Raw genomic sequence first — 12,963 nt, forward strand, 5'->3', positions numbered from 1 at the left:
ACAACAGAGAAGGCCTAGGACCCTGCTGCGACCTACTGCATTTATCTGTTGTATACTGCATGTATCTGTTAGTTCCCTACAGCTCTTTCTACAGGGATCAATGGCTTTTTACTCAGTATGGTACACTGCTCCTCCAAAGGGAAGATAGGAGGGAATTTACTAGTATTGTGATTAACTAGAGGAGGTGGATAGAAAAACAGATGAGAATTAACACATTTGAGGTTATTTTCATACACTAATTCAATAATCAAGTACTCAAAACAAATGGATCCCTTTCTACACTAACTTGTGCAGGAAGTAAAATACATGTAAAATGTCCCTTAAGGGTCTTACAAAAAAGAAATAAATCCCTGCAGCATCTTCCTCTGATATCAAGATGAAAGGCAGCAGCACATTCTGGTGAATATTGCTAACAAAATCACAGAAGTTTATTAATTTTTAATCCATTATACTCTGAAAATGCAAAGTATTGCACTTATGTAACTAAGGATAATTTGAAGGCTACTTTAACCAGTTTTATTAACGCATATACTGTTTTTCTTAATTGCACTTTTCTAAAAAAAAAAGTAATCTTTGCAGCAAATTACTTGTATGTGATCACTGAAATCAACAGGATTTTACTAATATCTGAAGAACAAAGCTGAGCAAAACATAACATATATTCAAGAAGAGAAAATGGAAATGTGCTTGTAATATATGAAACATGCAGCCTTGGCTCCTAGATGTTTGTTTTGTATACAGTCTAAGCAATCTTTACCCAATATATGATAATGAGCATTCTAAATAGTTAAAATGGCTCCCAGAAAAAATAAATATTTCTTAATCAAATTATTCATTCAGAATTACTAAACTGAAAACTTGCCTTGCCAGTATATCTAAAACTAACCTTGTGTTATATGTGCATTTTTATGCTTATTCCAAGTGCTTTAGAAATGCTCTAGAAACACATTTGCTTAAAGGTGAGCAGCACTATTTCTCCAGTCACACTAATTGATATTAATATATAACACTAACAAGGAACGACTGTGTCATGACTGCAAATTAAAAAGACTCATGTCAACTGAGAAACTGAATTTTCTGTTTTGAATAATCTTTAAGAACAGGCAATTTAATTTAAAACAAATGCAAGTAGAACTGTACTAAGTTTTTCAATGACACATTGTAACACAAACTGTCAGAAAAGCTTAACTTAACAGGCAAGAATAATCCTTCTGGGTATCATTGCTGAATAGTTGATTTAGTTAAGTCTTAATTTAAATGTTTTAAGGTGTATATATAAGTCCCTGACAATTTTTTAAATCTCAAACTGTTTTTCCCCCGGTAGAAAATGACTGAACATTGTAAAAAGCCCAAATTAAGAAAACCGAATAAAATCAGAATGATAAGATTCTGTAGAACAGATGTTACAACATATCTGATCCAGTCTGAAATATTCAGCCGGATACACTCTACAAATTTTTTCACTTCAGGGAGATGCTGCAGAAACAACCTAGGAAGTGTGCAGACTGGGGAGGTGGAATGTGGTTGGTTAAGGACTGTTATTAATGTACACCTATTGCATGATACAACATTTCACCTCATTATAAAGTAAAATTTTATTATGCCAACATTATATTGCCTCCTTAGACACTGGTTTATTTGGGTTGTTTTATGAAGCTATGTAAAAGCCACTCATATTAAATGGATGACAATATACCTCAAAAACACACATTTTAAGCATTCTTTTGCTGCATCAAGCAACATGAATACTGTATTTTGCTTTTTTCTCTGTCTCTGCCTACCCAGGCTACTGAGATTAATCTCTTTGAGAAACAGAAACAAAGAGAATAAATACTTCGAGGAGAGACACCTACTTGACTGCATGGTTCTGGCTGAGATTTCTGCTGTGGAAGCACCCAGGCCTTGAGGAGATCGTGCAGCTAGGCGGAACAAGTACAGGCTGTTTGGTCTCAAGCCTTGCAGACGATACGATGTGGTAGGTTCAGTGGAAACCCGTTGCTGAAGGTAGATAATAAGACAATCTCCGGGTTAGTATACAGAGATTTAGAATTCCATATATTGCCTGTATGCTTTTATACTGGGATAAAACCATAAAGAGAAGCTTAAATTCAAGAAAATAAAGCAGAACAAAACTGAACTGAACAAAACCAAAACTGACTCTAATACTTTTGACTAACATTAATAACCTATTTTTTAAAGTTGACAGTTTAACATGTGAAGCTCAAACCACAAACAAAGCTTGACTGTTTGAGGAACAAATAGCTCTACACTAAAGTATGAAAGGTTTTTCAGACAATACCACATAAACAAAGCCTTACCTATAAGTGTCTTTTACAGTAGTGATTTTATAGTGTAAGTTATCTTGGGTTTAACCTTGTAGTTAAATTTGTATTCAAATTACTAAAAGCAAATTCTTCCATAGGGTAACTTACTAAGCAGTGGTCTGCATCCTATTTGGAAGTGAAATACGGACCTGGCCCCCTTCCATAAAATCAGCTTATGAATTCATATTGTATGTGTGAAGCTGCCATAAACATAAGCTCAGTTGAAGCATCAGCAATGACTTGAAGATGCAGGAGAAACCAATGAGGCTGACAATCTCCTGTGTCCTTCTGGTTTTTTTTTTTTCAGTGACACCTTGTAATAAGGCATTTTCCCCAGCAGAAGAACAGTTTATTCTAAAGTTTATGGCACATACATAATAAAGGCCCACAAACTGAAAATTCTTTATGAAGTAATAGTACAGAAAAAGTCTAGTTCAGGTTTTAATCTTTAGAAAGAATATCCTGCTTTCTTCTCAATTATTACTGAAATATTAGAAAAGCTCAGGAATTCTCTTACCCAATGGCACAGAGAAACAAAAATTATCTAAGACTGAAAATAGATTTTCAAGTTCAGATATAAGTTGAAAAAAGGTTTAATGGGTCCATAGAATGCCCTCAAACACTTTTGCTTCCAAACCTTTACAGAGAAAGACATAATCAATAAAAGACATAACCAATGTCGAAAACTGGATGGAATTTTTGTGGAGGATTCATTGCCATCTACAGCAAAATTCCACTGGCTGGTAACCATTGACAACATTTTTTCCTCTTCACAAACTTTCAGTCTGTCACTAGGCTAACTGCTGGGCTCAACAAACGTAATATCAAACCTAAATATCAAGGCATTTCTACTAGGCAATTTACAAGAACATGAAGTTTAAACCACTGACACATTTTGTGTCCAACTTATCAATGATCATTAAAAAGATGTACAATCTTGCTACTTACTTCCTCCCCATGCTCTCCATCTTTGTAAACCAGTTCATAGCTGGAAATGGTATCCGACCGTGGAGGTGTCCAGGAAAGCAGTATGCTTGTTTCAGACTCGGGTTCTGCTTTGAAGTTCAGTGGTTGACCAGGTACTAAAGAAAAAGTCGAGCAGTGATGCCCATTATTAACTTGGATACTTCAATTATTTCAAATCTTTTAAAATGTTTTCTGAATATGGCATGCAATATTACTTTACTTTATCTTACTGAACCTAAACAAATTGATTCACACTACGATGAAACAAATTTATCTAAGCACAGAAAAAGAATAATGCTACATTTTACTAACACGTTAAAAATTATCAAGGATTTCAAGTAAGAGTTTTTTCAGTGTAAATAAAACAAACAGAAGTGAAATGCAATTGAAGAGATTCCTGGTGATGAATTCCAGCAACCTATGTGTGAATTGGCAAATATATACATCTATATATTTGTGTGAGTATGAGAAAAAACTAATAGAACATATGATTAGCCGAAACAGTCTAGAATAAAGTGTTAAAACTATTACACGCACTTCCAGATTTAATTTCTTTCTCAGCTCAGAAATGGAAGATAGTAAATACATCCTGGTCTTTAAGAAGACACCCACATACAATACCCAGCTTGTTTAACCTGAAGTAGTTACAACCCAGCTTATTTCTCATTATGTGATATATTTCCATCTGTTAATGACTGGTATTTTTACAAATATATCTTAATTTTTAGTTGACAACACCTTCAAATTGCAAGAAGCAAAATGCACTTTTGATTGCATTAATCAAGAATATTCTCTGTTGTTGTATCTTGTGTAATGGTCACGGAAATTGCCCATGGTAAATGGATATCCTAATTTACTTCTTCAAATGTAAAGCAAATGGTAAGGTTGACTGGGAAAGGAGAGCAAAACATAACTATATCATTGGATTTTGTACAATAGTTTTGGTACCCAAGATCTAAAACATTACTTTCAGTTAACAGTGCTGTTGATAAGGCATGAAACAGTTTTCCACAGCATCTCTAGCTGTTCAAAAACAAAATGCGACATGCTCTCATTTTTTCAGGAGAAAAATAAAAAGATGCACTTCTTAGCACACACTGAGAACAGGTGTAAGAAGCAGCATGTGACAACAATGATAGTTTCACTAACATTTATCAGGGAAGAATTCTATCATAGCATTACAAGTATGTTCCTTTAGTATAGTAAAAGACTTAAAAAGTGTTAAAATAATTTGGCATTTTTATTTTTATCTTCCCCAGACTTATACAGAATATCAGTTTGACAACACTGCCCTTGTGTATTCTGGTACAGATTTGATATTTAACTTTCAAAAACAGAACCTTTCTAAATGAAGTAGATATTCAAACTCCTCAGTGGACACTGAAAATCTCTACCATTTTTTTTTTTTTAAATGAGTGAGTGACTGAGAGTAACAGGAGACCAACTCTTTTACAGGAATAAAAAGGGGCAGGACTAACTAGATGTTTTTCTAAAAGGTGTCTGGTCTTAAAAGAGACCACTGCCTGGGACCTGCAAAGTGAAAAGAGGAAATGATCCCAAAGCATGGGGAGCCATTATAGGAAACGAAATCAACGAAGTATTTGTGAAGGATTCTAATTTTGCAAGGACAGGCTGCAGTGCTGGCGATGGGTTCAGCTAGGAGAATGGATGGCTCTCAACAGCACTCCCAGCAGTGACAGAAGGGATGGAAGAGATGCAGCCAGGCTCTTCAGATAGTGTGGCAGGTGAGAGGCAGTGGCACAAGCTGAAACATGAGAGGCTCGAGACAACCCAGAAATGCAGCCAGGGCCTAAGGAGGTTGGACCATATCAGCTCTGGGGGGGGTTTTACACATCAAGTGGGTGAAGCCGTAAGAAATTCAGTCTGACCCCAGAGCTGAGGCTGCTCTGGGCAGTGGCTGTGGCTGGACAGTTCCCCAGATAACCATCCTGCCAGCCTGAATTGTCCTGGGACGCTATGATCTCTGCTTAATGTATGGATACATGAATTGTGGAAAACAGCCAGGCAGTAATAGTAAATGATCAGTCAAGTGACTCATGTGAAGGCTGGTACCATCTGTTATGATAAATATGGTAGCAGATGGAGAACTAAGGGTATTTCCTGTCTCTCTACATGTTTTAAGACCCTCAATCTCCAAGTATTCCTTTTTAAAAAACCCAAACCCTTTGTCATCTAAGGTCTGCAATTCTCAATCATTTTATAAGACAAGCTGATGGCTAATTGGACTTTTCCAAATGCTGTTTGTCAAAATATCTAGCTTCAAAAATTAGTCTTCCCTCAGATTTTTTTAACCACAGTTAGGCAACTCTAATGCTGAAAACACTGACAGAAGAAAAAGGTGACAGGGAAATCTGCACAGATCCTAACAGACAAGAGAAGATGAAGAAATAAAACAAAATAACAGAAACTGAACACACTTTATTGCTGACAAACTCCAGTATGGAACCCAGTACCAAAGAAAAAGTACTGGCTAAGGAAGCAGAACAATTAATTTCCAAACTATTTAGGATTTATGCCTAGAATACATATCTGCTCAAAAAATCTTCAGTGGCACATAGGAGCCAAGCCAAGCTGGAAGCTGATAGAAACTACTGGTCTCCTTCAGAGAAAGAAAAAAGCCTAGAGCAAATGTATGCAAAGTGGACTTTATACTCTTACTGAAGTGTTTTTAACGTCATACAACAAATCTATCTCCATATTAGTACTGTTCACGGGCAGTGCACTAAATGGGATGGTTTTGCATGAGCATTCCCTCAATACTGTCTTTTCTGTTTTGAGGGCAATGTGCTCTACAAAATTAAGTAATTTCACGATTATAAGCCACACCATTTTGACTAAAATTTAGCTCCCAAACCAGAAGTGCAGCTTACATTCAGGAGTGGCCAATATATGAACAAATTTTGGAAATTTCCCAACCCGGAAGTCTGAGCCAGCAGCAGCCCCGAGCCGAGCCGGAGTCTGCCCAGCCCCGAGTGGGGGGGCAGTGGCGACGCAGCGGCAGCGCTGCCTGGCCCTGGGGGGCGTGGTGGCAGCTGGGCACGCCCCTCTCCCTCTTCACGGCGGCAGCGGCTGGGCAAGCCCCTCTCCCACTTCCCCATGGCAGCAGCCGGGCACACCCCTCTCCCTCCTGCCGGCAGCAGTGGCGAGCGAGGCCGGGGCCGCTCCCTGGCGGCCACCCCGAGCGGGGTCAAGCCAGTAAACTCCACGATCCCATGATTCTGTTACTAATTGGTAACTTTGTGAAAGTTGCACGCGGATCCTCGCTGCGAACGAAAGTGTGGCTAATAATCTGGTCCGGCTTATACATGGACAAAGAACGAAATGTTGCCGACACTCAGACCTGTGGCTTATAATCAGGTGCGGCTTGTAATCGTGAAATTACTGTACATTAAAACCCCTAATTTCTGTGTGCTCCAAGCATATCTCTTCCTTCTTCTAAATATATATTAGGCAGTACACACAATGAAAGACTACAATGCAATGACAAAACCACAGTAACCAAAGTCCACAACCATTTTTTCCAAAACTTCACATCAACTTCTATATTTTCCCTTGCCTATTCCTCCACGTTTATTGCTGGATAACCAGGAACAAACACAGATTGCGGGACTTTGTCCTGCATATGGGGTTTTATCTCCATCTGTGATTAAAGTGACAGAACAGGATCATAAAATAGGACCTCAGAAAGGCATTTGATCTTCCTGCACGCAATTCAGCTGGCTGAGGCAATCAGAAAACTACTCCAGGACCATGCTGGGTATGCAAGTGAGAATGGAAAAAGAGGAGAGTCTCCAAAACAGAAAGAGTCCCATGACATTGCTAGGGTAAAATCCATACCTAGATAAAAACTCAATGAGTTCAATAAGAAATCAGCTTTGCAAAGGATGATAAATGGATCAAAAGAATTTACAATCAGTAGGGAACCTGAAGGGAAGAAGAGTTTATGCTTCTGATTTCTCTGAAAGAAGCATGAAACTCTACAGAGGAACTCTTACAACTGAAGAGCTACTGTGCCCCAGAGTTTTTGCTTTGTAAACAATACAGGCATTTTAGGAAAAAAACAAGTCCTAATAGAATATAATTAAAAAATAAAATGAGTAACATACAAAATAAAATGGGTAATATGTGCACTGTGCTCTCCCGCTGTCTCTCTGCTACAACTGAAATAGACTCTTCAAATGAGTCTGAAGATAGATGAGGCTTGCAGCTTTGCAGTATCAAAAAAAGAAACACAGTACTCAAAGTAATTACCTGCTACATTTTAAATTTAAAAACAACCACAGTACATTATGTGAAAAGTAATCAGAAATCCATAAATTGCTTTCTTCAAATATTATCTCTTACTAACATAGTGGGAGCCCAGAGCATAAAATAAACATGTTATCAGTCTTTAAGACAGAGTCCACCTGGTCTTGTATGAATGACTAGAGAAGTGAAGAGATAAATTATCAATGTGTGAAGGTAAGATCCTCAATACTGAACTCATTACGATAACATTTAAATGAAGTAAAATAGAGACTAGGACAATTCACAAAAGCTACCTGTGCATTGAGAGTAGTGGAGTTATTCAAAAGCTGAAATAGTCTATCCTACCTAACCATAAATACCCCTTGAGCGAAATTTTTAAATATTAGTCAGTTAAAAAGCTGTCCTCTACCCCACCTCAGCATCAATACATGTAGGCATCTCAATGGAGGGTGCCACAGGGATGGTGGCAGACTCTTCCCAGTGGTGTTCAGAGACAGGATGAAGAAGTGGCCATAAAGTATAACATAGGAAGTTTCTCCTCAACCGGAGGAAGAACCTCTTTATATTAAGGGTGGCAGAGAACTGGAACAGGCTGCACAAGGAGGTTGTGGTGTTTCCCTCTCTGGAGACATTCAAAAACCATCTGGCTGTGTTCCTTTGTCACCTGCTCCAGGTGACCCTGCCTTGTCAGAGGAGTTGGACTGGATGGTCTCCAGAGGTACCTTTCAACCCTAAATGTTCAGCAGTTCTCCCACCTGCTTCTTGCTTTGAGTTGAGTTTCTAGCTACATGCTCTCAACTCTATTCACGTGGTAGTCCATTTCATGAAATGCTTCACAAAGATACTAGGCTACAACTGTGGAGTTTCAGAGAAATCAGGTTTCCCTGCTCATGTGCTCCTCCCAAAAAAATTAATGTCTGGTAAAGTAGCTACCTTGCTATAACATAGAACCGTACTACCTTGTTATCAACTCTTTCTCTGAATTTCTGATCATCTTTTACCATAAGAAATCCAGAAACTTAATTTTGTTGAATCTAAGGCTCCATTTAGGTGCCCTCTTCATTATTCTCCTTTTTCCTATGTTCAAATCATTAGTCTTTTATAATTATAATAAACCTCAGTTTTCAAATAATGGACAATCCTTTATTTAAAATTAACAATATGTTTTGTATTTTAAGGTCTTTTTTCCACAGAAATGTATGCTAACAGATATACATTCATTTCTCTAAACATTTATTCATTTTTTTCCTCTCTCTCTTTTTCCACTATCCAATAGACCTTGTGTATCTCCCTCCTCTCTTGCTACCTAAGCTCAGAACAAAAACAAGATTCACTTTATTCCTTCAGTAGCTATCCTCTCTTTGTAAGATGAAATGAAATGAAATGAAATGAAATGAAATGAAATGAAATGAAATGAAACCCAAATGCAGACAGTACAAAATTCTCAATTTTCCTGGTACACACAGATTAAAATACGTTGCTCAGAGTACACATTTTTATGACCAGTTTAACCCAGAAAGGGGTTATCAGAAGTGGGTCCTGAGAAGCTAAACTGGACACAAACAAATTTTGTTTTCAACAAAGCAAAACAAACAAACAAACAAACAAACAACAAACAAACAAACAAACTAACTAACTAACTAACTAACTAACTAACAAAAACCAAACTAAAACCAAGAACAAAACCAAAAGCAAAAACCAAAAAACCCAAACAAACCCAAAAGCAACTATTTTAATATCACACTGAAACTCATATCAATATTTCTTTTTTCTAGGTAAGTCAATTTACCTACATAATAGACCAGTCCTGACTCCATTCTCAACAGAATCTAATCCTTTGGCATAAAATGCAGAATAAGGACTAGCTAAACTTTTGGAATTTATCTTGTTTTTCTCAAAAGGCTCAGCTCCACAGCTCTTTTCTGATTACAGAATCTGTTAAAATGGTGTCTTTTTGCCATAAAGAAAGCACTGTTGAAGACAACTGGGAAATAGGACATAGTTTTGCCTTCAAATGCTTGAGAAAAGTATTGAACACCAAAATAGAACTCCTTTGGGGTTTTTTCAGGGTCTGTTTGTCTGAAAAATAAATCCTTCTTTTCCCCTCAAACTATATCTTCCAACTCAGTATTTTAATTAAAAATCTAAATTTCACTACCAGCAGAGTTTCAGCTGACCTGCAAAGACAAAAGCCAATCAAACCATTTCAAAGGAACAATTCTGCTGTATTAAGAAGACAAAAATTCCTCTGAATAGCGTTTTAAAGAACAGATTATTCATTTTTACAACCTCTCTCCAAAGATCAGAATACATTTAAGGCAGGAAAGCTTTGAACCATCTAGCAGAGCCTCTAAGTCACACATATCAGCAAGATTTTGTTTTATATATGCTCTAATATCCCCAAAGTGAGGGTTAAGCTAAACATATATAATGGCAGGCGTATTTGTTTAAAATAAAATCAACCAAATATAATCAGCCTCCCACTCCTCTTTTAACGCCTCTAAAATGTTTCCAATAAATCCATTTTCCCTGTTCTTAAATGGCACTTTATATTCACTTTAATATTTGGAATGTGTTTAATTTTGAGAGACTTAAACTAACATATTCAGATTAAAGCAAATCTGGAAGAGAAGGGCAAGGAGGGCATGTTTTTCTATGATATCCACTGAAGAGAAACTACTGGATATAGAAATAGTGAAATCCTAGCTTTTACCCATACCCTGAACTGAACAACTTCACTAGATTTTCTTAGTTTTTATGTCTTGTATGACTGGAAACATTTGTACTTCAATTAAAAGTATCAGTGCATAAATATACTTCCGGTATGCTCCACTCTTTGCTTTCTTGCAATTTCTTTAACACAGTCACAATTAAACACTGAATTCATGTCTTGAGAAACCCTCCAGCACTGTTACTGTTGTAATTTCTTCAGATTGCAACAGTAATTGGAAACAGATGGACATGCTTGCTTCTCTGAAGTGACCTCAGGAAGTAATGTAACTTGGGCCAGTCCAGCTGAGCCTCAGTGCTCATTATTTTGATTCCTTCATCCTTCACTGGGGAAGCCACTGTCAGACACTTGCTAATCTAAGAGGTTTACAGTTGTCAGTGAAAACACAGATAAGGAGCTCACTAAACCTTCTTCTGGAAAAGCTTTATGCATGTGGATTCAATCAGAAGTCAGATGTCGATACAAAAACTAGGTCTTTGAAAATGGGTGCAAATGCCAAAATTAAACTATGGTGTATATATTTACATTTGCGTGTGCACACAGACACATTTTGATCTACTACCATAAGACCTAAACATTTTGTAACTTCTTAGCTGAGAAACTGCAAAAGGTAATTCTAGATCTTTGTGCTACACAACACCTCGAAAGATTCCAGGACAAAAGATCAATTTCTGTCTTTATTAAATGCATATTGGCAAAATGCAGAAGTAAAAAACAGGATGAAACATAAATGTCTACAGTTATACTTTAGAGATTTGTTCTTAAGAATTTGAGGGATGCTAAATTCTGCAATGAAAACTCTCCTGTACTAAAAAATTCAAGCACTATTATATATTTCTAGGAAAACACTGGCCTACAATAATACTTTATACAGCTTTCTCCAAACTGCTTGACAAAAGGACCTTTTATTTCTTATTGCTACAATAAAACACTTTGTGCAGTGTAACTCTACCAGAGCTTCTCACTCTAGACTTCATAAAAACTTTTCTGCCATGTTTTTTACTGTGCTCGCTTGTCCTTTACTAATAAAACTAGTTCATGGACCTAAAAGTTCTTGAAAAGAAACAAAACAACCTAACTGCAAACATAAACTGAGAAAATAGTGGCCCTGTGGTATGCATTTTGTAGGGGCAGGTTTGATTTGACTTATAAATCCAATGTGTATAAACCTGCTTGCTTGAACCCACAGGAAGGTTTGTTTTATTTAATGCTTTCATGTTTTCTGTTTCAAGTTTCAGAATCTTATCAACTAGTTGAATACACATGCAGTGCACATACATTTTAAATTTCAAAAACAACATTCCCTAGAGTGAAATAGCATAGGAAAACTACGCGTACCTGAACAAAACCTACCAGAACCCCCAAGTAACACCTCAATAAAAGCTATGATGAGCTAATGACAAATAGGTTTAGTGCACAGAGCACTGCCAAACAAAAGCTGTAAGATTTGGCCATCTCCAGGCCGAAGGTCCTCCTGAGACTTTAGTTGCACTGCAGATAAATTTCTTGACACCGATGAAGAAAGAAACCATGAAGGGGTAATTTCCACTCTAAAAAGGTAACATACCATGGAATTGAAACAATATTATCTGCAAAAATTGCCTGAATAAACTGGCTATACTCGAGGGGTAGTTTATTTTGCAACATTTTAAACTGAAAGTCTCTCTCAACAAATATGCTAATTGCTAGCTTACCTCCTGTTTGAGTGATGACTTGAATGTCACTAGAAAGTGGTCCATCCCCAACAGAAGTAAAAGCAAGAACCTTCACAGAGTATGTTTTCTGGGGCACGAGATTCCCAATAGTGGTGATATGACTGTCAGCCACATTGTGCTTCATCCAGCTGTTAACGTGTTGAGTGGGGTCCATGGTGTAATAAACTCTGTACCCTTGTATTTGCCCATTGGGCTCCTCAGGCTCTTCCCACTGTACCAGAATGGTGGTGGAGCTCAGCATACGGGCCTGCACATTGCGTGGGGCACTGGAAGGTGCTTGCTCGGAAGTCCGTGTTGACACAGGTTCGCTGGGTGGCCCTCGCCCAATGTTATTTACAGCAACCACCCGAAATTCATACTCTGAATATGGGCTTAGGCCAGCCACGCTGTAACGTGTCGTGGCCACTCCATCGATTTCTTTATATGGCTCCTCGGAGTTTTTGGGTTTGTGTTGGATTATGTAGTAAGAAACTGGCTCAGGGTTTCCAGAGTCCCAAGTCAATGTTATGCTAGTTGCTGTGCTTTCTGTCACCACAGGTGTTCCAGGAGGTTTGGGTAAGGCTAAATCCAAACAGCAAAGAACACAGTTAGCACTATGTAACAGCAGACATTCTTTATTAGAATAAAAAGCTTACAAACAATAACAACAAAACAAAAATAAAAGACGAAGATGAAATGGAAAGAAGGAGCAATCTGTTCAGAGTAAGCTTTTGTCAATTATAATTTCCTCCAAAATCTATTGGAAAATCTTCAAGTTCTGTTCAATGCAGTTCATTTGTCACAAACTAATGATACTGACTTCCATAATAGATCCAAAACCATATGCAGAAGAGGAATCTTATAGAAAGACAATTCACAAAGACAGTCGAATTTTCAAATTTTTTTGGAACTTCATGTTTCCAATTACTCAGTGAATACGACACTTGGACACCCAGCAATTCTAAAAATTAAATGACTA

At 37.4% G+C, this 12,963-nt stretch overlaps 1 protein-coding gene across 50 annotated transcripts in view; it reads right to left on the reverse strand.

Moving 5' to 3' along the window:
* PTPRD (protein tyrosine phosphatase receptor type D) overlaps positions 1 to 12,963 on the reverse strand; it is a 1,216,292-nt gene that overhangs the window by 122,922 nt on the left and 1,080,407 nt on the right. For all 50 annotated transcript variants that reach the window (XM_033085150.2, XM_033085149.2, XM_033085148.2 and 47 more), the window contains 3 exons: positions 11,985 to 12,566; positions 3,273 to 3,406; positions 1,854 to 1,998 (listed from right to left, as the gene is read on the reverse strand). In XM_033085150.2, coding sequence (XP_032941041.1) covers positions 1,854 to 1,998; positions 3,273 to 3,406; positions 11,985 to 12,566 — 861 coding nt within the window. The remainder of the gene's footprint in view (positions 1 to 1,853; positions 1,999 to 3,272; positions 3,407 to 11,984; positions 12,567 to 12,963) is intronic.

The sequence above is a fragment of the Catharus ustulatus genome, chromosome Z (genome assembly GCF_009819885.2).
Source record: "Catharus ustulatus isolate bCatUst1 chromosome Z, bCatUst1.pri.v2, whole genome shotgun sequence".
Lineage (NCBI taxonomy): Eukaryota > Metazoa > Chordata > Aves > Passeriformes > Turdidae > Catharus > Catharus ustulatus.